The 25437-nt window shown below is 37.2% G+C and overlaps 1 protein-coding gene across 3 annotated transcripts in view; it reads left to right on the top strand.

Annotated features, from left to right (window-relative positions):
* Positions 1-25437, top strand: part of MAEL (maelstrom spermatogenic transposon silencer) — a 38489-nt gene continuing 13052 nt past the window's right edge. The window contains exons 1-8 of one of the 3 annotated variants that reach the window (XM_019423439.2): positions 1-262; positions 536-628; positions 2218-2317; positions 3264-3419; positions 5054-5095; positions 15529-15653; positions 16066-16120; positions 16244-16385. In XM_019423439.2, the coding sequence (XP_019278984.2) occupies positions 131-262; positions 536-628; positions 2218-2317; positions 3264-3419; positions 5054-5095; positions 15529-15653; positions 16066-16120; positions 16244-16385 (845 nt within the window). In that variant the 5' untranslated portion in view covers positions 1-130. The remainder of the gene's footprint in view (positions 263-535; positions 629-2217; positions 2318-3263; positions 3420-5053; positions 5096-15528; positions 15654-16065; positions 16121-16243; positions 16386-25437) is intronic. The other 2 variants (XM_019423423.2, XM_019423432.2) reach the window with 2 other exon arrangements.

The raw sequence follows: 25437 nt of genomic DNA, 5'->3' as shown, positions 1-25437 counted from the left end.
TGATTGGTTGAGCGCCGCAGGCCTTCGCGCGCAGGCGCCCGCCTCGGTTACTAAGGGCGGGAGCCCGGCGAGGGCGCCGGTGGCTTGTGCTGTCTCAGGCCCGGGTCGTCGAATCTTGGCCTCGCTCGCCATGCCAAACCGCAGGACCAGCCGTAATGCTTACTATTTCTTTGTGCAGGAGAAGATCCCCGAACTACGGCGGCGAGGCCTGCCCGTGGCTCGCGTAGCTGATGCCATCCCCTACTGCTCTGCTGACTGGGCGGTAAGTAAGGCTGGCGGCGGGGGGGGGGGGGGGGGGGGGGGCGCAATGGGGGGCAGAGGGGGTAGAGCAGGCAGTTGGGCAGGTGGTGAGAGGGCGAGGCGGGAAGGATAGAGGCCTCGAAGAGACCAGTGACCCCTTGGCCCCTGCTGGAGGGGAAGGAAGTCCGGCCCTAAGGCAAACCGACGCGGAAACTTCCTGGAAAGTCTAGGCTTCCGCGTCTGGGGCCTAGGGCACTCGGTCCTCATTGCCGCTTCTCTCCTTTCTGTCCCCAAGCTCCTGAGGGAGGAAGAAAAGGAGAAGTATGCAGAAATGGCTCGGGAGTGGAGAGCAGCCCAGGGAAAGGACTCTGGGCCTTCGGAGAAGCAGGTAAAGTTAGAGAAGAGCAGTTACCTGCTTGGCACATAGGCGTGTTCAGTAAATGCTGGAGGAGTGAATGGGTGAAGGGTAGGCTGGTGGGTGATTTGGGTTAATGCAAAGAAGGATTTTTTTTTTTTCTTTTTCCTGGTGTCAGAATGCCTGTTAAAAAGGCAACGGGCTCCCTGGGCACCTGGCTGGCTTGGTTGGTGGAACATGGCGACTCTTGATCTCAGGGTTGTGAGTTCAGCCCCACATTGGGCAGGGAGCCTACTGGAAAAAATTTAAAGAGCCAACAGGTTCCCTAGCTAGGGCAAACCACACGTTGTTATTTGGTGGTGTGAAATCACCAAACAGGGAAATCCCTATTCGGAAACCTGCAACCAATAAAGCATGATCAGCAGTGGGGGAGTTGGGTTTTAGGATTTGTACTAGATGATCTTTAAGGGTTCCTTTCAACCCCTTTATGATTAAAGACTCCCTTTTTGAATGTTGAAAAGTAGCTTGGACCATTCTGTCTTTTTAAATGACACTTGGAACCAGACCAGTTGTTGTGTTTGAAATTTGGAAATAACAAAACTTGCACATGCTGATGAAGGTTAATGTGCCTTATAGTAAGAATTGAATAAAGTTTATTTAGGTAAAGTTATGACTAGTAAAATGATAAAGTACTAAAAAATTTTCTTGTTGATTTGTATCAGGAAAATGCAGGGTTGGGGTGCCTGGGTAGCTCAGTTGGTTAAGTGGCTGACTTTGGCTCAGGTCATGATCTCAGGGTTTGTGAGTTCAAGCTCCTCATTAGCTCTCTGCTGTCAGCTAGGATCCTCTGTCCCTCCACCGTGTGCATGCTCTCTCAAAAATAAATAAACATGGAAAAAAAAAATTCAGGGTAGTTGTGGACTTTTCTCCTCCCTCTGTGTTCTTTCCATTCTTACATAGTAAAATTCCATTCTTTTTTTAAACTGTCAACATCGGATTGAAGTTCAAGAGAGCTTTGCTTGCTTTAGGTTTGAGAGATTTTTTTATTTTGTAGATGTATATTTGAGTAGAAGCTCTAATCAGTTGCATTGGTACTTATACTTGTAGGCTTTGATTTTTTTTTTTTAACTATAATTTCTTATAAGAAATTTCCTCTCCTAATGTAAGCCATGTTGTGTACATACCTCATTGAGACTTGGAGTCAGCATGATTGGGTTTTTATTTTTAGCAAAAATCGTGTTAAAGTACTTTGTCGAACAATGTTCTTTTGGCCACTGGGCTGGCATATATTATGTGATTCAGTGGGATTGATTTAGGTTATCAGTAGTGGGCATTAAAAAATTTTTTTTGGATTATCAGTAGTGGGCACATGGTTTTCAGGAATAGTTGAATGGTTGTTTACTCATCTTTTGATTCAGAATATTTACAGATTTTGCCCTTGTCTCCCTTTGGGTTGTTGGTGTCACTGACAGATATGTGTTTATTTACTCATTGGGGTTCATTGGCCTAGAGAGGTTACTGAAGTAATCTATGAGCTGTTTTTGTTATTTTGCTAACTTTAAGTATATGTATAAAGTGACCAGTAAGAGTTTAAGAATGTGATGAATTCTCTTCCTCTTTAGAAACCTTTTTCCACCCCACTGAGGAGGCCAGGCATGCTTGTACCAAAGCAGAATGTTTCACCCCCGGATATGTCAAGTTTGTCTCTAAAAAGTGATCAAGGTATAATAATCCTAAAATGTTTTGCTTAGATAAATGTGGGTGCTCAAATTGATCAAATGATCAGTAAATATATGTTCTGTTCATTTGGGTCCTGCATTTCAAAATAACTGACTACAAGTGTTCAAATTATAGTGGTGCTAAAGTTGTAAAAGATGAGCTAATTTGCGTTTGTTGAAATAACACTGGAGAGGTTTTGTTTTATACAAAAATGTGGTCTCTTGGTTAATAACCACTTCATGTGTTACTAAATATACTTCTTAGATTTAAGTGTTTATAACTAGACCCTTAAAATACATTTAAATCACAAAGAGAAGGTTGAATTATTGAGTTGGCCTGGAAAAGAATGTAGCTAATAAGAGCCCTTGTTATTCCTTCTGGCTGTTTTTATTGTGTTATGAATTTGTTGAAGATTAATAAACTTTTAACAGTCTTAAATTGTGGCCAATCCTGGTGTATAAAACCCTTCTCGCAATCTCATATTTCTTTCTTCCTTTAGAGAATTTATTGGTGTTCTTATGTAAATTGGTAAAAAGTAAAGAGTGAACTAAATTGTCCATAGTTTATATCATGCAGTTTTTCTACACTGATTCTACTTGGCTTTATTTCCCAAACCTCTTGAATTTGTTGAATATGGGTCACAGCTTTTCTTAAGTCATTCCTGAAATTCAAGGCATATGTCTAACTAAATTATGTAGAGCTGGCTGCAAATTTGAATAATTTTGTTGCTTCATGCAGAGTGGTTACCACTGTAATCCTTGATAAGTATAATTATAAAAATTTTGATTCATTTATCTGGTACAGATAATTAGTTTTCTCATTTCCAGCTCATTTAGGATTATAGGAACACAAGGAAAACGGTTCTAAAACTTTCTTTTGTAGAGGGGTAAACTCTCATCTATTTGTGCTGTCTTACTGCTTTTTTTTTTCTTTTTATTTATTTTTTTAGCTCTCCTTGGAGGCATTTTTTATTTTTTGAACATTTTTAGCCATGGTGAACTACCTCCTCATTGTGAACAGCGCTTCCTCCCTTGTGAAATAGGCTGTGTTAAATATTCTCTCCAAGAAGGTATTATGGCAGATTTCCACAGTTTTATAAATCCTGGTAAGTAGAGTGGGTAGATGCTAGATCTTAAAAAGTATACATTTTATCTTGACTTTATTTAACAATATTTGTTTTCTTAAAGGCTGATGCACAGTTGAGTTCCTAAAATGTAACAAGACTTCATCATAATTGGTTGAAAAATCATTAAGAATTAGGTGTTTACATGGGGCTTTTTAGTTGAAGCTTTTAACCTCAAAGCATTAGAGTTGGGTGGATGGTATACCTGAAAATGTGTATGTAGCCTGGTGTTTGCTTGCCTATGGCCTTACGTCTTGGAATTTTCTAAAAGCTTTTTATGCCTTTGCTCTTATTTTTTTAACCCATCTTTTATCTTGGCGATCACTAGTTTTTAACTTGATGTTGCTTTGTAACCTTCAGCAAAGTTATTAACCTTTCTGAACTTACTAGCTTATCAGTAAAGTGGGAATAATTCCTATTGTTGGCTGCTCTAAGGAATACAAGAGAAGGTATGGAAATAGCCTAGTACTTAATAGCTTCTCAGATGTTCTCAATACCTTTTTTTTTCTGGATATTCCACTCAAGCAAAAGAGGTAGTAATGAAGACAGGATTCAATTCAGTTACCAAGAGGATAGATAAAGGACCAGTAATACTTTTTAAGGCAAGGAGGGGAACTATATAGGGAGAAGAGTAAAGGGAAAGAGGTTGAGGAGAGAACTTCATCTTTAGTTTTGTCAGTTGCTTTAAAATTCATTAGTACAGGGGCGCCTGGGTGGCTCGGTCGGTTAAGCGTCCGACTTCAGCTCAGGTCATGATCTCACGGTCCGTGAGTTCGAGCCCCGCGTCGGGCTCTGCTGACCGCTCAGAGCCTGGAGCCTGTTTCGGATTCTGTGTCTCCCTCTCTCTGTGACCCTCCCCCGTTCATGCTCTGTCTCTCTCTGTCTCAAAAATAAATAAACGTTTAAAAAAAAAAAATAAAAAATAAATAAAAAATAAATAAAAAATAAAATTCATTAGTACAAGCCAGCACTTTTCCTTGTGTTTAGATGACAGAAAAACTAAAAACAAATTATCCTACTCACACCTGTGAGAGTTGTTGCTTAGAATAAGTTAAATAACTATTTTTCTTCATATGGTTACAAAAAATTAAAAAGATAGAATTTGGAGACTTTTTTTTTTTTTTTTTTTTTTTTTAAACATACATGAATACCTATATCAAGGGCCTTCTGGACCCCTCGTTAAGGCTTCTTTAGCCCAAGTTTTCTTTACCTAGTGTTTTTTTCTGTAACTTTTTATGTACATATAAAGTTTATTTTGAGAGACAGCCCGTGGGGGGTGAGGAGAGAGGGAGAGAGAGAATCCCAAGCAGGGCTCCATCCCATGACATTGTGACCTAAGCTGAAACCAAGGGCCAGACACTTAACCGACTGAGCAGCCCAAGTGCCCCCTACTAGTAACTTCCTTTTTAAAACAGCTTAGACAATATACCAAAATTCTTTAATACTCCTCATTCCTCTGGGTAAAACAAAACAAATCTCTATGAAAATTTAATCGTTTGTGTTTTCACATAGCAGTAACAGTTACCTACCTATGTTATTTATGACTTGATCATCCTATGAAATATTGCTATAGCAAAACCAGAGAACTTCTCTCAACAAAATGTTTTGTATTCTAGGTGAAATTCCACGAGGATTTCGGTTTCATTGTCAGGCTGCAAGTAAGTATAAATGAATGGGGTAGAATATAGGCATTGAATGTGTATGTACCTGATTAAGACTTACTGCTTTAAATGAACACGTAAAACATAATTTGGAGGAAGAAGAATCTTACTGTTGGAGACTCTTCATAGAATTGATAGATGGTGCATGTGATCCTTAAAAACCTGAAAATGAAATAGATTTGTGGGACACCAAAGGATATGACTGTATACCTAAGCTCTGAACTAAACTCTTTTAGAAACTGGGTTTTAGCAAGTTCCCTCTGTGATTAGAATGAAAATCGTGATAATAATTTAATTTTTTATTTATATTCAAAATTATCATTGTTTTAAGTTTTTTTTTTTACTTAAAAATGCTAAGTTTTTCAAATATGCATGATAAGCAGCTATTATGTAACATTTATAATGCTGTTCTTCATAAATGAAGAGAACATTTTAGAGTCACTTTTAATTACGTCCTTTGAGTTTTTTCCAGTCTTCGTGAAAAATATGTATTAGTCCTTTTTTTGTTTTGCCTGGGATCAGGGCCATAGACTGTGGAACAAGGTAAGGGCAAATTTTTTTAGTTGGTTCCTTTATGTAGCTTTGAATGAAAAAAAACGTATAAAGCAGAAGAATTCTGTTGTAGTTTTTGAAGTGTGAACCTAGCTAATCTCCCCACGTATTACGTCATCTGAGGTTATTCAACTAAGTAGGTGGTAGTAAAACAAAAATAGAAACTTAGCTGGTGAATTAACTTCACTTTTTTACTTAAGCTGTTTCTGGTTTGTTCATCTGTTGAGTGCATTGGAATCCCTGCAATTTGCCAGACATTCATTTGTGAGAGTGCCACTGGCTTACTGTTTATTATTCTGGTTCTGATAAGTACTTGATTTAAAAAAAAAAGTTTTTAAGGCTTATTTTTACAACATTTTCAAGTCAACCCGATTAACAGAAAGTGTGGTTCTTAAAAACCTATTAAAGACTCTAGAAGGGTTTTCTTAATATGTTATTTTAAACTAATTAAAATTGAACACAGTTCATTCAGGAAACTTAGATCTTTTGGAGCTCGTCAATTTAGACATGTCTTAAATTGCCAATTTGATAACGCTGGGAAATGTGCCAGTTAAATAAAATAAATGATTCTATTAGAGTGATGGCTGTGTCGACATAATAACTAAAAGTGCTTATGCTAGTGTAATCAACCTGATGCTTAGGAAAAGATCATGTTTCAAAGGGGAACATGCTGAAGCAAATTTACATGTGGATGCAGTGTAAGTAGTAGCTAAGGAATGTACATGTAGATCTTTCAAATGCTCCTGTGCTATCTGGCCTTTTATGAAATATGTGTAAGTGAATCGAGGGAATACTTCATGGATGGGTGTTATGGTTTAGCACATTAGAATCAAAGAATTTCAAGAGATTTCGGTACGGAATCCATTAATTTCCCCACCCCCACTGCCTTGCTTTTCTCTGAAAAGGTGCTTCAGATTCTGCATGAGAGTGTGGGAGTAGGAGGTCTTGGACCTTCTCTCTCTCCCCCCAACTTTAACCAGAGGAGCTCTGCTTCTGTCCATTTTACTGGTTAATTTTCTTGAGAGAAGTTCTGCTTTAAAAAAAAGCAAAGCTTTGAAAACTGCTTTTGGCTTCCCGTACAAAAAGTCTATCAGCTTTTTTTTTTTTAATTTTTTTTTTTTCAACGTTTTTTATTTATTTTTGGGACAGAGAGAGACAGAGCATGAACGGGGGAGGGGCAGAGAGAGAGGGAGACACAGAATCGGAAACAGGCTCCAGGCTCCGAGCCATCAGCCCAGAGCCTGACGCGGGGCTCGAACTCACGGACCGCGAGATCGTGACCTGGCTGAAGTCGGACGCTTAACCGACTGCGCCACCCAGGCGCCCCTCTATCAGCTTTTAAAATTAGTCTTCATACACAAAGAGTATAACATTGACTTAAAGTATAAAGAACGTTAATGAACAGCTGTGCATTCACCAGTCAGCTGAAGAAACAATAGCAGTGCCCTATCATTGAAGGTCCCTAGAGCTCTCCTTGATTGCATCCCCCTCCCTTTTTATGAGAGAGACACTATTTGGAATTTTGTGCTAATCATTTTTTCTGAATAGTTTTATTGTGAATACATATGTATTTAAATGGTGTATTTAGGGGCACCTAGGTGGCTCATTTGGTTAAGCGTCCAACTTCAGCTCAGGTCATGATCTCACAGTTCGTGAGTTCAAGCCCTGCATCGGGTTCTCTGCTGTCAGCATGAAGCCCACTTTGGATCCTCTGTTCCTCGCTCTCTGTCCCTCCCCTGCTTGCTCGCTCTCGCTCTCTCTCTCTCTCTCTCTCAAAAATAAATAAACATTAAAAAAAATTAAAAGGTGTATTTAATTTTGTTTTTTTTGAACTTGTATGTAATTAACATTGTGTGCTTGTTTCCATACCTGTATTTGTTTTTTTAACTCAGCATTACCTTTCCCCAAATTTGTATTGGAGTGTCTTATATTGGTTTGGGGAATTTTATTATGTATCTGCTTACTGACTTAATTACAGGTACCTATTTTCAGTGTATGCATTGTATTTATTTATTTTTTTTACTGTCATTGTGGCGTCTTTCAATGAACAGAAGTTATTTTTAATTTAGTAAATGTATCCTCCTTTCCCTTAGGGTTTTGAGGGTTCTTAATGTCTTACTTAAGAATCTTCTTCTACCTGCAGGCGATAAAGATAGCTTTTATTAAGTTTTGTTTTTCATATCCCAAGTTCTTATTCCACCTGGCACTGACTTGTGTAATGGTGTGAAATAGAGGTTCTGTTTCTTTTTTTTTTCCTGTGTAGATAATTAGTTGTCTCAGCATCATTTATTATTACTGTTTTTTTTTTTTTTTTTTTAATGTTTGTTTATTTTGAGAGAGTGCATTCAGGCGAGCAGGAGAGAGAGAATCCCAAGCAGCCTCCATGCTCAGTGAAGAGCAGGACTCAGGGCTTGAACTCCAGATCCATGAGATCATGACCTGAGCTGAAATCAAGAGTCAGACGCTCAACCGACTGAGCCACTGAGCCATGGTGCCCCTCAGCGTCATTTATTAAATAATCAGCTTGTTCCTCAGTATGTAGTGCCACATTTCTACAGATGCATGGGTCTTTGTGATCTATTTATTTTGTTCTGTTGGTCTACTTGTGTTTTTTGTTTTTTTTGTTTTTTTTGGTGTTCATACCATTGAATACAGTATTTTGATAATATTTACTTAGACAAGTTCCTTGACTTTGTTTTGGAACATCACAGCTATTCTTGACCCTTTGCTCTTCCATACAATTCAGAGTATCATGCTTCACAAAAAGCTTTGTTGAAATTTAGATTGGAATCACCTTTAAATCTTTAGATCATTTTGGACAAAACGGACAACTTCATGATACTCTGTGAACATGGGGCTACATTTTAATTTTGGATCTGTGATGCCTTATAATCCTCATAATTTTCTTCACAGTGATCTTACTATCTCATTAAATTTATAGCTTATAAATTTTATGATTTATAATGTCTCTTGAAATTATATTTTTATTTACTCTTATGTTTTAGTTTTATCCAACCATTGCTGAACTATAATTCTTGAGTTTGGTCAATTTTTTAGATCTGTGAAATGATGTTTTTCCTAATCTATATATTTTTTATTAAAAATTAAAAATTTTTAAATGTTTATTTTTTGAGAGAAACAGAGATAGAATGTGAGTGGGTTAGGGGCAGAGAGAGAGGGAGACGCTGAATCCGAAGCAGGCTCCAGGCTCTGAGCTGTCAGCACAGACCCTGACGCGGGGCTCAAACCCACGAGCCATGAGATCATGACCTAAGCTGAAGTTGGTCACTCAACTGATGGAGCCACCCAGGCGCCCCTATTTTTTATTTAAAATTTTAAAAGTGTGTGTAACTGTGCTGGTTAGGAACTCTAGTTTTTAATGTTTCATCGGTGAGTATGTTGTTGGCTGTAGTTTTTTCTTCTCTTATTTTTCGTATGCACTTTTTTTTTAATGCAAGTTGACATAGTGTAGTATTGGTTTCAGAAGTAGAATTTAGTGATTTATCACTTACATATAACACCCAGAGCTCATCCCATTAAATGCCCTCCTCCTTAATGCCCGTCACCCATCCCCTACCCACCTCCCTTCCAGCAACCCTCAGTTTGTTCTCTGTATTTAAGAGTCTCTTACGGTTTGCTTCCCTCTCTGTTTTCATCTTATTTTTCCTTCCTTTCCCCTATGGTCATCTGTCGTATTTCTTAAATTCCACACAGGAGTGAAATCATACGAGATCTGTCTCTTCTCTGACTTACTTCGCTTAGTGTAATACACTTGTAGTTCTATCTATGCTGTTGTAAATTGCAAGATTTCATTCTTTTTGATTGCTGAATAATATTCCCTTGTACCACATTTTCTTTATCCATTCATCAGTCGATGGACATTTTGGCTTTCTCCATAATTTGGCTGTTGTTGGTAGTGCTGCTATAAACATTGGGGTGCATGTGCCCCTTTAATCAGTATTTTTATATCCTTTGGATAAATACCTATTAGTGCAATTGTTGGGTTGTAGGGTAGTTCTATTTTTAATTTTTTGAGGAACCCCCATACTGTTTTCCAAAGTGGCTGCACCAGTTTGCATTCCCGCCAACAGTGCAAGAGGATTCCCCTTTCTCTGCACCCTCGCCAACATCTGTTGTTTGCTGAGTTGTTAATTTTAACCATTCTAACAGGTGTGAGGTGGTATCTCGTAGTTTTGATTTGTATTTCCTTGATGATGAGTGATGTTGAGCATCTTTTCATGTGTCCGCCTTCTGGATGTCTTCTTTAGAAAAGTGTATTCATGTCTGCTACCCATTGCTTCACTGGATTACTTGTTTTTTGGGTGTTGAGTTTGTTAAGTTTTTTTAGATTTTGTATACTGACCCTTTATCTGATACATCGTTTGCAAATATCCGTTCCCATTCTGTCAGTTGCCTTTTAGTTTTGTTGATTTTATTTCCTTCACTTGCAGAAGCACAGAGGTCCCAATAGTTCATTTTTACTTTTTGTTTCCCTTGCCACTGGAGACCGTGTAAAGAAGTTGCTGCGGTCAAGGTCAAATAGGTTCCTGCCTGTGTTCTCCTGTAGGATTTTGATTATTTCCTGTCTCACATTTTGGTCTTTTGGCCATTTTGAATTTATTTTCATGTGTGGTTTAAGAAAATGGTCCAGTTTCATTCTTCTGCATGCCTCTGTCCAGTTTTTCCAACACCATTTGCTTGAAGAGACTGTCTTTCTTCATTGGATATTTTTTCCTGCTTTGTTGAAGATTAGTTGGCCATACATTTGTGGGTCCGTTTCTGAGTTCTCTGTTCTGTTCCATTGATGATCTATGTGTCTGTTTTTGTGTCAGTACTATACTGTCTTGTTGATTACAGCTTTGTAATATAGCTTGAAGTCCAGAATTGTGATGCCTCCAGCTTTGGTTTTCTATTTTAACATTACTCTGGCTGACATTATTTTGGGGTCTTTTCTGATTCCATATATTAGTGCATTAGTATATACTCCTGATCAGGGTAAAGATGTTCCCTTCTACTCCCAGTTTGGTTAGAGATATCAGTTGCACATTTTAATGAATGGTTTTTCTGTATCTCAGGTGATTTGTGTCTTTTTGTTCATCTGGTAATTTGCTAATGCTAAACCAACCTTACATTCCAGCAATAAACCCATTATAGTGACTGTATAGCTCTTAAATTGATGAATTTGGTTTGCTAATATTTTGTTTTAGGATTTGTACGTTCATGTTAAAGACTTTGATTAATCTTACCTAATTTTGTTCTCAAGGTTATTTTGCCATCCTAAAATGGGTTAGAGAATGTGTCTTCAGTTTAATTTACCTTTGGTTCTCTTTTATGGTTCTGCTAAAATAATCTATTTTTTACTTCTCTGAACATTTAAAGCCTTATGTCTGAAAAACATAGGGATCTTTTTGTTGGGGGGGGGGTCTGTTGGTTATCTTGATGTCAAGATACCTGTTCTCTTCATATGTCTTACTTTTTTCTCCCCCACCCCCATCTGATTATTTTTGAGGGCTGAACAGTACATAGAAAAACTTGTTATTCTTCTCTGAAGAAAATTTGTGACTGCTTCTGGCAGAAAGATGCTGTCAGTAGCCATCTCAGAGTACCTTAATCCAATTTCAGGGATTGAAATAATGTAAAATTGGGTTCATATCTATTAAGAGTCTATTTCTGATTGATCTCTAAAAAGGGGGGGAAGGTAGACAGATTACCACCAAAGGATCATCTGTAAAATTTGCAATTGACTTGAGTATAAACAGTGGAAGCAAGAAGGCAATTGAATATTCTTTTAATTATAATTTTTAATATACACAAGTAATACTAGAGTAATACTTTTTAATGTCTTATTTACCTATTTGAGAGAAAGGGAGGGAGTATGAGAGGGGAAGGGGGAGAGAGAGAGGGAGAGAGAATACCAAGCAGGCTCCATGTTGTCAGTACAAAGCCCAACGCGGGGCTCAAACCCACAGACCGTGAGATCATGACCTGAGCTGAATACAAGAGATGGATGATTAACTGACTGAGCCACCCAGGTGGTCCTACAGTAATATTTTTTTTTTTAAAGGTTTTATTTTTAAGTAATCTCCACACCCAGCATGAGGCTCTAATCCACAACTCAAAGACCAAGAGTCACATGCTCCACCAACTGAGCCAGCCAGGCGCCCCCGGAGTAATAGTTTTAATTCTTATATATCTAGGTCTTTTGAAACTGCTCAGTTTATCAGACTCTAAATCTCCTCTTCCAGAATTCACAAATGCCCCAAATTACCAATGAACCCAAATGCCAGAATCCACTTTCTAGGATTCCTTCTTCTCCAAGATTTTGGACCCCTGGTTCCTTACTGTAGTTTTCTCTCTGCAGTGCTCTCAAGCAGGTGTTTCATTCATAGAGTTCTAGTCTGTTGCTATCAGAAATTGAACTCTTCCTGTGTGTCCTTTTTTATAACTTTATGATAAAATTCATAATTTGATCATAAGCGTGAATATTTATCATCTGTACTGAATAATTTCAGTAGCTGGAATACTTTGGATCTCATTCTATCAAATTTGGTTTGTTTCTCATTCTTCTTTCATCCTGTACCTGGTTATTCATATATAATGTTTGAAAAAGTGATTTTTTTTTTTGAGTTTGACAAATTTAGTGGTATTTTAGTAAAGACATTCATCTCCGTCGTTTCTCTCCCCTATTGACCTTAGGTTAATAATTCATTTGAGTCCAGACAATATGTAGGAAAAGATGTTATTTTAACATAAACAACAAAATGGACAAAAGTGGAAAGTTTGCTTACATTAAAGCAAGTTAAATTCATGTATTATGATATAATTAAATCATGTAAGAACTGATAGTTCTATATATATTTCCATTGTTTTACTTGGGGTTTACTTTCAACTTAAAAGCAAAATGCAAATGAACAAAGCGTTAGGAATACAGGCTGCTTCTCTGGAGTTAATCCCTGTTTAAAAGAGCTCAGCGAGTGGTTGCTACCAATAAAGTAGTCTGAAGCAGCTTCCAAATTAAACATTGCAGGAGTTTTCAAGGAAATCATTTTACTGTATGTTTCTTTTATCTGTGATTATGCTTTTAAAGATGTGCTTAACTGTCACATTAAAAAAATTAAAGTTTTTTAGAAAGCCTATAGTACATAGATCTAACAATGTGGTCGGAGATTCCATAGAATATGTTTAAAGATGTATTTTCTTTATTTTTATCTTCAGTATCTAAAATGTACATGATTAATGTGTATAATACTTTAAAATATATATAATTCAAATAGCCGTATTATTTTACTAACATAAGATTTCTTGTATTAAGTTCAAATCAAATTCCATTTTCATAAATTAATAAATTAAGCTTTAACAAAGGTATGGAAAGTGCATTTTTCTCATTTTCATCTTCATACAGTGTGGGTTTTTTGGTGTTACTACCTATTAAAAAACAAAAACACCCACATATCTGAGTATTATACCTACATTTAAGTTTTTGGTGGTAGTTTGTATTTTAAAAGAAACTACTTCTTCATGAGTTGCCTCAAGATCTGGTGGAAATGCTTACAGGAACTAGCTAAGAACAAAAACTAAGAAGCACATTCACAATACTGATTTTACTTTGGTAGCAGATGGTCTTTGAAGACTAACAAAGGTAGACAGGACCCATTAAGGTGAAATGTACTATTTCAAATACTTAACAATTTACATAAAATGAAAACAAAGTTTTTTTTAAAGAGGTAGGCATCTGTACTAGCTGATAGCAATGCAATACCTAGTTTATGAGGATCAAAAACAAATGCCCTTTAGGAAAAAAAAACAAACAAACCATGTTTTATCTAATGTACTTCCAGTCAATAGTCCAGTAACATTTTCTTCCCAATACAGGCTGTTCCTGGGAGACAGTTTACGTTAATAAGGGAGTCAAGAGTAATTGTTTGCAGTTTAAATAGATAATAACTTTTTGCATCCCTCTTGATAGTGTCTTAAAAAATACGCAATTCTAGGGGCACCTGGGTGGCTCAGTCGGTTGGGTGTCTGACTTTGGTTCAGGTCATGATTTCATGGCTCGTGGGTTCAAGCCCCGCATCACGCTCTGTGCTGACAGCTTGGAGCCTGGAGCCAGCTTCGGATTCTGTGTCTCCCCTCTCTCTCTGCCCCTCTCCTATTCATGCTCTGTCTCTCAAAAATAAATAGACATTAAAAAAAAAATGCAGTTCTTAGATACCATTTCTGATTTTTCTATTATCTGTAAGCTAATCACATGAAACTATAAAATTAGTAAATGTCTTGAAATCTGTATATAAAACATAAATTGCCTCTAATTTCAAATTCATTTATATATCACTCAATCTTAAAAAAAAAAAAAGTCTCCAAAGATAACCTTATACCGTTCTTTAAAAAAGGAAACTGTTGCGGGGTGCCTGGGTGACTCAGTCGGTTGAACGTCCGACTTGGGCTCAGGTCATGATCCCGCAGTTAGTGAGTTCGAGCCCCGCATCGGGCTCTGTGCTGACAGCTCGGAGCCTGGAGCCTGCTTCCGATTCTGTGTCTCTCTTTGCCCCTTCCCCACTCATGCTCTGTCTCTCAAAGATGAATAAACGTTAAAAAAAATTTAGAAAAAAAGGAAACTGTTCCTTTTAACTTTACACCCACCCAACACCCCAATTTCAAAACACATCATTTAATTATCTTGGTCATGGACATTTCCAAGATGAGATTTTCTATTTCATTCCCATAGGTTCTGGTCATCAGAAAAATCATGCTTTCCTTTATTGAAGGAATTTGGTCCTGACGATGTTGGTGTATCCCTTCCAGTATTCTTCATCCTCATCTTTGTTTCTGGAAGCATTTCCTCTGTTCACTATCTTCATCTTCATTAAAACCTGCTACTGAAAGGGTTTTTGGAGCAAGAGTTCCTCTAGGCTTACTTGATCCAAGTTTGATGGATATGGCTGAGGCTTTCTTTGTCACTACCTGTGGTGCTTCCAAATTTGTGGATCTTTACAGGCTTTGTTGAGAGGTTTGCAGCTTCTTGTTCAGCTGATTACTTCTTAGTGTTGCAACTGGAACTTCCCCTTTCATTACTCTGACAGCTCCAGCTGGCTGTGGCTTCTTGGGCTTCTCCTTTCCTGCCTTCCTGGCCACCATTTTTCCCACTATGCTGAAAAAATGATTTTAAAGTAATTTGAGGTTTATAATGATGTTCCCTTCCTCCAGAAAAGATTTATGTTTGCTTTTACTAGACACCTGGAGGCCTAGCAAACGAGGCCTCCAAAGCTGTCACAAGCACATTTCTCAGCCATTCAACTTCCTCCTCTTCTGGAATTGGTAAATAACTGCAGGGGGAGAAAACTGCCCCAAAAGCTAGGCTCTCTGGAGAGCCTTTTTGAATTTCTATATTCTCTTGCATCTGGGTTTATTAATTCCTCGCTACTGTGTGCTCTTGATATTTTCAAGTATTTTAAATTTTTGTGGAAGTTTGGTCTGAATTGGTCCACTTTTTATTGCAAGTGGAAATCTTGGTTGTATAACCTTTAAAAAAGCAATCATTGCTAGTAAGTTCTCCAGCCTTACATGAAAAGCAGAGGGGAATAGTGAAAACATACAGGCTTAGTCACTTAAACCTGGTTTTGAGTCCTTACTCCATTGATCACCAACTGTTAACTTACGATACTAACTTCTGTGATTCTCGGTTGTCTCTTCTCTAATAGGTGTATATCCCCTTTCTCATAAGAATATCGGATAAAGTACCTAATCATAACTAGGCTTGGTACAAGTGCTTAAACATGAGTTACTCACTGTCCTCTTCCTATACCCTCCTTCCTTACCCACTTTGTCATATTTGTCTTGGTCAAATTTTGAACTCCCTACTTCCTTTTTGTTTCCTTCAGGTGATTCTAGTCACAAGATTCCTATTTCAAACTTTGAATCTGGGCATGACCAAGCAACTGTGTTACAAAACCTTTATAGGTTTATTCACCCAAACCCAGGAAGCTGGCCACCTATCTACTGCAAGGTAATTTCAGTGTAAGAATTTTTTTTAAGGTTATCCACTTCAGGTACCAAAAGATCCACAAAAGGTACCCAAAGAAATTCTTTTAGGTTAGGAGTTGAAGAACTGGGTTTTAATCTTACTAGTGTAGTGTAATCATGAACAGATGACCTTTTTCTGCATGTTGGTTTCTTCATGCGCCTACCCTGGGTCTCCCTTGCTTTTCACAAAGTCTGTTAACATTGCTTTATAAATGTAACTTTATTAATAGCAGTAGTCTTTTAAAATATATGTTGCTCTTTTTTATGGTTCTCATTTAGTTGTCACAAACTCTTTAGTCTTTCCCTTCATGCCACTCCTATCTCCCCAGTTTGAAAGAACAACAATTGAACAACAATGTAGGAGAAAATACAAGTAAATTTTTTTCCTTCTCCAGTCTGATGACCGAGCCAGAGTCAACTGGTGTTTGAAGCATATGGCAAAGGCATCAAGTAAGTAACACTAGGTTACTGTTCAAGTGCTTTATAATGTCTGTATTTGTTTCCATTTTGATGTACATCTTCTGTGTATCTAAATTCACTAATTGTATGTCTTTTTCTATTTACCAATGGAAGAAATCAGGCAAGATCTAGAACTTCTCACTGTAGAAGATCTTGTAGTGGGAATCTACCAGCAAAAATTTCTTAAGGAGCCCTCTAAAACCTGGGTTCGGAGCCTCCTGGATGTGGCCATGTGGGATTATTCTAGCAACACAAGGTATTTATAATGATTTTGTGTTAGTGATTTTGCCTTTTCTGAACTGAGAAAATATGACAAGATTGGTTTTTCCATCAATGGGCAGTGTTTTCCTATGAAACTTTGGAATCATTATTTCCTTGAATATAGGATTCCATTGATCGTCAGATACATTGTTACTTTGTCTGCAACTAAGAACAGACACACTACCAAATAACTGACAGGGTGCTTTATCACTTAGAATTTTTATACTGATGGAAGAATATATTTATTTAAACAGATGTCATATTACATAGAATTCTTGCATATATATATATATATATATATATATATGAAATATGTAAGTAAAATAAATTGAAAATATTTTATACTTTGAAATAATTTCAGATTTACAGAAAAGTCCTATATGTCATTCTCTCAGATTTCCTAATTGTTAACATTTATTTATTTATTTTTCAATGCTTATTTTTGGGAGAGAAAGTGCATATGTGCACGTGAGAAGGGGAGGGGCAGAGAGAGAGAGGGAGACAGGGTCCAAAGCAGGCTCTGCGCTGACAGCAGAAAGCCCAATGGAGGTCTCTAACCCACAAACTGTGAGATCATGACCTGAACCAAAGTCTGATGTTTAATGGACCGAGCCACCCAGGTTCCCCTCTAATTGTTAACATTCTAATACATTTTCTTTATAACTTGCTCTCTAGACACAGTTTCTTTTTCTGAACCACTTGAGAGTAAGTTGCTGCCATGATGCCTTTTCACTTCTAAATATCAATGTATTGTTCCTAAGAACATGTATAGTAACATGATAAAATTATCAAAACACGATATTGCCCTTGATATAATAGTGTTGTTTAATTGGAAGACCATATTCATATTTTGCTAGTGTACCAGTAATATATTTTATAGCAAAAGAAAATCTAGTCTAGGGTCCAACTCAGGAGCATATGTTGCATTTAGTTAGTTTTTTTAGGCTCCTTTAATCTGAAATAGTTTCTCAGTCTTTGACTTTCTTTTTGTTTAGTTTTTTTTTCAAGTTTTTATTTCTATTTCAGCTAACGTATTGTGTAATATTAGTTTCAGGTGTAGAATGTAGTGATTATTTGCATACCACACCCAGTGCTCATCACAACTGCCCTTCTTAATACCCATCACCTATTTAACCCTTCCCCCTTGCCTGAGTCCCCTTCAGTAACTCTCAGTTTGTTCTCTGTAGTTAAGAGTCTATTTCTTGGGGCGCCTGGGTGGCTCAGTCGGTTAAACATCCGACTTCAGCTCAGGTCACGATCTCACAGTCCGTGAGTTCGAGCCCCGCGTCAGGCTCTGGGCTGATGGCTCGGAGCCTGGAGCCTGCTTCCGATTCTGTGTCTCCCCCTCTCTCTGCCCCTCCCCCGTTCATGCTCTGTTTCTCTCTGTCCCAAAAATAAATAAACGTTAAAAAAAAAAAAAAAAAAAATTAAAAAAAAAAAAAAAAAAGAGTCTCTTTCTTGGTTTGCCTCTCTTTTTTTTCCCCCCGTGTTCATCTGTTTTGTTTCTTAAATTCCACAAATGAGTGAAATCATATGGTATTTGTCTTTCTCTGACTGACTTACTTTACTTAGCATAATACTCTCTAGCTCCATCCACAGCATTGCAAATGGCAACATTTCATTTTTTTTCATGGCTGAGTTATATTCCTTTGTATATATCTTCTTTATCCATTCATCAGTTGATGGACATTTGGGTTCTTTTGATAATTTGGCTATTGTTGATAATGCTGCTAAAACATGGAGGTGCTTGTACCCCTTTGAATTCATATTTTTGTATCCTCTGGGTAAATACCTAGTAGTGCAATTGCCAGATGGTAGAGTAGTTCTATTTTTAACTTTTTGAGGAACTTTTTAACTTTTCCATACTATTTTCCAGAGTGGCTCATGCATGAAGTTTGCATTCCCACCAGCAGTGAGGGTTCCCCTTTCTCTACATCCTCACCAACACCTGTTGTTTCCTGTGTTAATTTTAGCCATTTTGACTGGTGTGAGGTGATAACCTTGTGGTAGTTTTGATTTGTATTTCCCTGATGATGAATGATGTTGAGCATCTTTTCATGTGTCTGTTAGCCATCTGTATGTCTTTAGAAAAATGTCTGTTCGTGTCTTATGCCCATTTTTTAACTGGATTATTTGTTTTTTGGATGTTCAGTTTTAGAAGTTCTTTATGTATTAACAAATGATGTTGGGAAAACTGGACAGCAACCATGCAAAAGAATGAAACTGGACCACTTTCTTACCATACACAAAAATAAATTCAAAATGGATGAAAGTCCTAAACGGAGACAGGAAACCATCCAAATCCTAGAGGACAACATAGGCAGTAATTGCTTTGACATTGGCCATAGCAACTTCTTACTAGATATCTTACTAAATATGTCTCCAGAGGCAAAGGAAACAAAGCAAAAATAAACTACTGGGACTGCATCAAAATAAAAAGCTTCTGCACAGCGAAGGAGACCATCAACAAAACTAAAAGGCAACCTACAGAATGGGAGAAGATACTTGCAAATGACTTACTGTGACTTTTTTGATCTTGACATTTTTGAAGAGAATAGGCCAGTTACTTTATAGACTGTTTCTTAGTTTTAGTTTGCCTGTTATTTCCTCATGAGTGGATTGAGGTTCTGTATTTTTGGCAGGAGTGCCACAAAAGTTAGGTGTCTTCTCAGTACGTCGTATCTGGATGCATCTGATGTCCATTTGTTCCATTACTGATGGTAACTTTGATCATGTCTGCCAGATATCGTCTGCCAGATTTCTGCCATTGAAAAGTTACTGTTTTTCACCTTAAAATTAATATTTTGTAGGGAGATATTTTGAGATTTGGTAGATCTTCTTTTCTTCAAATTTCAGCCTGCCTGTTAGTTTTCACATCCATTGATGATTTTTGCCTGAATCAGTAATTATTACATTTGTGAAGTGGTGATTTTTTTATTTTTTATTTTATATTTTTATTTATTTATTTTTACTGTTTATTTGAGAGAGAGAGAGAGAGCTCAAGCAATTGGGGGAAGGGCAGAGAGAGAGGGAGGCTCTATGCTGTCAGCACAGAGCATGATGAGGGGCTCAAACTCAGGAACAAACCGTGAGATCATGACCTGAGCCGAAATCAAGAGTTGGACACTTAACCGACTCAGCCACCCAGGTGCCCCTGTGAAATGGTGATTTTCTGATCCAGTTGTTCCTACTACATTTATTAGTTGACATCCTACTGTAAGGAAGAGCTTTTATTTTTAAAAATAATGAGTATGGACTCATGGATTCCTGTTTTATTAAATGGGCTATAATCTTTTACTGTCAACTTATTTTTATACTTACATTGTTTCTTCACGGCCATTGGGAGTCCCTTCAAAGCAGTGGTTTCTGTCCTTTTGGCATTTCTTCATTATTCTTTCAGTGCTTCATTGCTTTCTGGCTTAATACGTTCAGGCTCATCCTTGTACTTTCCTGCTTCAGCTTTGGGTTAGCCATTTCTCCAAGAAACCCTGGTTCCTTTAAATGGAGGAGAGTGTTTAGGAGATAGGATGTGGGTGCTAGGTATGTTCATTCCTACTAGAGCATCATTGATTCTAGTTCCCCTTAGTGGATAGAGCTAGGAAATACATGTATATACACCCCCTTCACACACATTTTTCTCTGTCTCACCATGAGTTCATACTAAACCTACAATTCCAGTTCAACACATATTGTTTTCTGCTTTTCCGCTTTTCTGTTTTTGTATTTCTCTTCTCTGAGTGAAAAACCTGGCACTCAATATTCTTGTTTGTTCAGTCCTAGAATACAGTAAGTAAAAGTCAATTGTTAGAGAACTGTTAAGTGATACCACTGTAAAATGACATACTAATAGTTCAGGATTTGCTTTCAGTTATTTAGTCTGAAGATACATAGTCAAAATACTTTGGTCAAAAGTTATTTGGGTTGGTTCTTTCCCCTTCTTCAGTCTGGTGAAATTATTCATTTGAAATCTAGTTCAACCCATTTGCTTGTTTTATTGCATTTTTTCCCCATCCTTGTTGATTTTATTCTTTTTAATGTGTTTAAACAAAATGTATATGCAGAAGAATCCCTTCACTTCAGTCTAGCTCCATAAAACTCCTTGGATTGCATTGAATGTATAAATTGGGGAGAACTGAAATGTTTATAATGTTGAATTCTATCCAAGGTGAGATGTGTTTGCATTTCTCTAATCTACTTTGGGGTCTTTCAATACTTTTAAAATGTTCTCACACAAATTGTGCATATCTGGGACTGGATAATTTTTGTGGGGCAGTTCCTTAATAACTTTCTCTGTTTCTTCTATGAAAATCAATTTGATTAGGCTTTCTAACTTTAATGGAATCAATTTTGGTAATCTGTACTTCTCTAGGAGATTGTACGTTTTATATAAGTTTCCAAATTTATTTAAAAGTCTGCAAAGTTTCATAATTTTTAAAATTACCTCTGTTTCGGTGGTTATCTTGTGTATTTGTGTGTTTTTTCCTTAAATGAAGATAGTATATGGTCTATTCTGTTATTTTTTTCTTCAAAACAACTTTTTTTTAATTCTCTTCCTCAGTAATTTCTGCTTTTTTCTTAATTTCTTGGTACTCTGGTTCTTTTTCTATTTGGGGGGATCAGAATTCATTAATTTTTATATTTTATTGGTAGGTGTTTAGTAGAGTGAATTTTCTTCTTAACATTGCTTTCAATGCATCTCATAGATTCACATACAGTATTTTGTAATTTAAAAAATATTCTGTAGTTTTAACCCATGAGTTAATAATCTCCAGGTGGAAAGGCCTTTCTGGTTTTTGTTAGTAAGTTCTGGTGTCTTTGCATTGTGATCAGTTTTGTTCATAATATTTCTTTTAAAAAAAAATTTTTTTTTTTAATATTTATTCATTTTTAAGAGACAGAGAGAGAGAGTGCAAGTGGGAGAGGGGCAGAGAGAGAGGGAGACACAGAATCTGAAGCAGACTCTAGGCTCTGAGCTGTCAGCACAGAGCCCGGTGCGGGACTCGAACCCACAGACCACGAGATTGTGACTTGAGCTGAATTTGCCACTTAACTGACTGAGCCACCCAGGCGCCCCCATAATATTTCTACTTTATGGAAGTTTTGCAGTTTTTTGCTAACTTAATATGTAATCAATTTTGTGAATGTTCTGTGGGCATGTGAGAAGAATATTTATTGTCAGGGTGTAGCGTTTGACATTTATCCATGAGGACTACTTTGATTATGTTTAAGTTGTTTTATCTCTTAAGAAAGACAAGGGTTGGTGAGGATGTGGTGAAAAGGGAACTCTTGGGCACTACTGGTGGGAATGTAAATTGGTACAACTGCTGTGGAAAATAAGCATGGAAAAAAAATAAAAATAGACCATGAGATCTGGTAATTCCATTACCCAAAGAAAACAAGAACACTAACTTGAAAAGATAACGTACCTACCACCCCATGTGTATTTAGAATAGCCAAGAAATGGAAGCAACCCGGGTGCCCAGTGACAAACGAATGGATGAAGGAGATTGGTGCACACAACACACACGTACACGCTGGAATATTACAGAGCCACAGAGAGAATGTATCTTGCCATTCGTGGCAACGTGGATAGACCTAGACGGTATGCCGAGTGAAATAAGTCGGATAAAGACAAATAGCATGCTTTCACATTTACGTGGACTCTAAAAACCGAGACAGACAAACTAAAAACCAAACTGACTCTTAAATACAAACTGGTAGTTGTCAGAGGGCGAGGTTGGTGAGGGGATGGGCTATTTAGGTGAGGATTAGGAGGTACAAACTTCCAGTTATTAAAAAAAAAAAAAAAAAAAAAAAAAAAGAAACTACCTTAATCCCTTTAGCTATGTCTGCTTCATCTGTCACGTGTTGAGAATGGTGTATTAAAGTTTTCTGTTATACTGTGTTTCTGTGTTTCATTGCATATCCTGTAGTTTTAAGCTGGTTACTGTGTTATTTTGGTGCCTTTACAGAAACAAATTGTGGAATTGATCTGGTATGTTGATTGAGGGCTCTTGGGGACAGTTGTCCCTGTGTTCTTGCCTGTTGAAATCTTGTTATTTATCTTTTATTTCCTTGAGTTTCTACAAATACAGCTTTATTGTTGTATTTCATTGTGTGTTGCTTTTGAGAAGTTTGGTCATTTAATTCTCTTGGCCTTTTAATTTATTTGATCTTTTTGCCTGGAGACTTTAAGGGTGTTTTTTTTATCTTTAAAAAGTCTAATAGTTTTATTATGATATTTCTCTGAGTATATTATCACAGGTCAGTTTTCTCAATTGTTTGGTGAACACTTTCAGTATGCAGAGTGAGGTCTTATTCCTGGAGATTTCTCTTGGTTATTTAATATTCTGTTCTTTTTTTCTTCTTAAGGGAGTCCAGCATATGTATGGTCCGGTTTGGTCTTCTTTGCCTACCTTTCATCTTGATCATGGTCTCTGACCCTTTTTCTTTTTCTTTCTTTTCTTTCTTTTTTCTTTTTTTTCTTTTTTTACTTTTTTAATCTTTTATTCTTCCTTAGGCAGTTTGTAATTTAGTTCTTTTCTGATATAATTTTTATTTCCAGAGTTTTGTCAACTTATTTTTTTTATTTCTGTTCTTAGTTTTGAAATTTCTCACTCAGGACATGTTTTCATATCTTAAAATCCTTCTTTGAGGATATTTAATTCAACATAGAGTGTTATGTTTTAGTTTTACCTTTGTGGTATTTTGGGGATCAGGGGACTTTGGGGAGAAGTTATCAGCTGAAGTGTTTTAAGCCCCCTTTTCAGTTTTCTTCTTGTAGCTTTCTGCAGATCAGGGTATGTTGTTCCTTTGCATTTCGTGGACAGGGCTGCTGATTTGGGACGTTTGACATTCTTCATTCCAGTGCTCCCTCTTCTGTCTGTGTAGCAAATGGCGGTTCCTTTGAATGCTTTCAGGGTGGTGGGTCTTCCCATTTTTCTCGTTCTTTTGTCCTGAAAAGTCCTGTTTTTCCCCCTCTCCCGTTTGCTTTTTTTACCTCTCTCTGTACAATTTCTCAACAACTTCTCCCTTCCTCTTACCCCCTGCTGCCCAGAAGCCTCCCCTTCCAGACTGCCTCCTAGAGTCTCACAGGTGCTTTTTAGTCAGTGCTCTGATCTATCAGGATTCTGAATATTTACAGATCTCATTGTGGAGTTATTGTAATTTAATCTTAGGATCTTTATTTCCCTTCTGTCTCTCCTCCAGTGTTTCTGGGACTCCAGTCTCCCTCTAAAGCCATATAAAATAGCTTGGTATAAACTTGAGAAATTACTCCATTGAAAATTAAGAGTTTCCCCCCCCCCCCCATTTATAGGTAGTTTTGTAATACTCTCTTGTTTATGCATCATCTATAGATTTTCTGTTTTGTTTATTCTTGTTAATCTGTAAAATTTATGGATGATATGTTAGCATATTTTGATTCATATACTATTACCTCAGCTATTTGTTAATGTCTTTCTAAAACTTTACCTTCAGAGTCATTCAGTGTCTATGTTATATACATTATTGACTTCTCTGTCATCCGGAGTTTTTGTGATACAATGTTTCTTAAAAGAGAACTGCACCACACACCATAAACAAAAATAAACTCAAAATGTATTAAAGACTTGAAACTATAAAACTCCTAGGGGCGCCTGGGTGGCTCAGTGGGTTAAGGGTCCAGCTTCAGATCAGGTCATGATCTTGTGGTTCAGTAGGGCTCTGTGCTGGCAGCTCAGAGCCTGGAGCCTGCTTCAGATTCTGTGTCTCCCTTTCAGCCCCTCCCTCGCTCTTTCTCTCTCAAAAATAAACATTAAAAAAAGAATTTAAGAAACTATAAAACTCGTAGAAGAAAACACAAGCAGTAATCTCTTTGACATCTGCTGTAGCAACATTTTTCTAGATGTGTCTTCTCAGGCAAGGGAAACAAAAGCAAAAATAAACTATTGGGATTACACCAAAGTGAAAAGCTTTTGCACCGTGAAGGAAACCATCAACAAAATCAAAAGGCAACTTAATGGGAGAAGATATTTGCAAGTGATATATCTGATAATAGGTTAGTATCCAAAATATATGAAGAATTTCTACAACTCGGCACACACACAAAAATCTGATTTAAAAAATAAGCATAGGACCTGAGTAGTCCTTTTTCCAAAGAAGCCATACAGATGGCCTGCATGTAAGAAGATGCTCGACATCACTCCTCATGAGAGAATGCAAATCACAATCACAATGAGCTATTACCTGACACCTGTCAGAATAGCTAGAATCAAAAAGACAACAACTAACAAGTGTTGGTGAGGATGTGGAGAAAAAAGGATCCTTGTGCGTTTTTGGTGGGAATGTAAATTGGTGCAGCCACTATGAAAACAGTATTGAAGTTCCTCAAAAAATTAGAAATATCCTATGATCCAGTAGTTCCTTTACTGTGTATATTATCCAAAGAAAAAACACTAATTGGAAAAAATCTATGCACCCCAATGTTTAACTGCAGCATTATCTACAATAGCCAAGATATGGAAGCAAACCAAATGCCCATCCATAGATGAATGGGTAAAGATGTGAATATTACTCAGCCATAAAAAGGAATGAGATCTTGCCATTTCCAAAGCATGGATGGACCTAGAGGGTGTTTTGCCAAGTGAAATGGGTCAAAGACAAATACCATAGGATTTCACTTATATGTGAAATCTGAAAAACAAAAGCAGAAACAGACTAGAGAACAAACTGTGAGGGGAGGGGAGGGGGATGGGGAAAAATGGGTGAATAGGGGTAAGAGGTACAGACTTCCACTTCAGGAATGATTAAGTTACAGGGATGAAAAGTGCAGCACGGGGAATATAGTCAATGGTGTCTCAGTAGTGTTGTGTGGTGACAGATGGTAGGTACGCTTGTGAGTATAGTGTAGTGTTTATTAAACATGTGGAATCACTGTTGTACAGCTGAAAGTCTCTACTTCAGTTAAAAAAATGAAAAATAATTTTAGGGGAAGGATAAATTTATGGTTACTAGGAGAAAAAAAAGGAAACCAAACAGACTGAGCAAGTATTGTGCAAAGAAAGTGA

This window comes from Panthera pardus, unplaced genomic scaffold (genome assembly GCF_024362965.1).
Source record: "Panthera pardus isolate Hobbes unplaced genomic scaffold, ASM2436296v1 HiC_scaffold_21, whole genome shotgun sequence".
Lineage (NCBI taxonomy): Eukaryota > Metazoa > Chordata > Mammalia > Carnivora > Felidae > Panthera > Panthera pardus.
The sequence above is the reverse complement of the archived record's forward strand: the minus strand, read 5'-3'. Positions and strand labels throughout refer to the sequence as shown.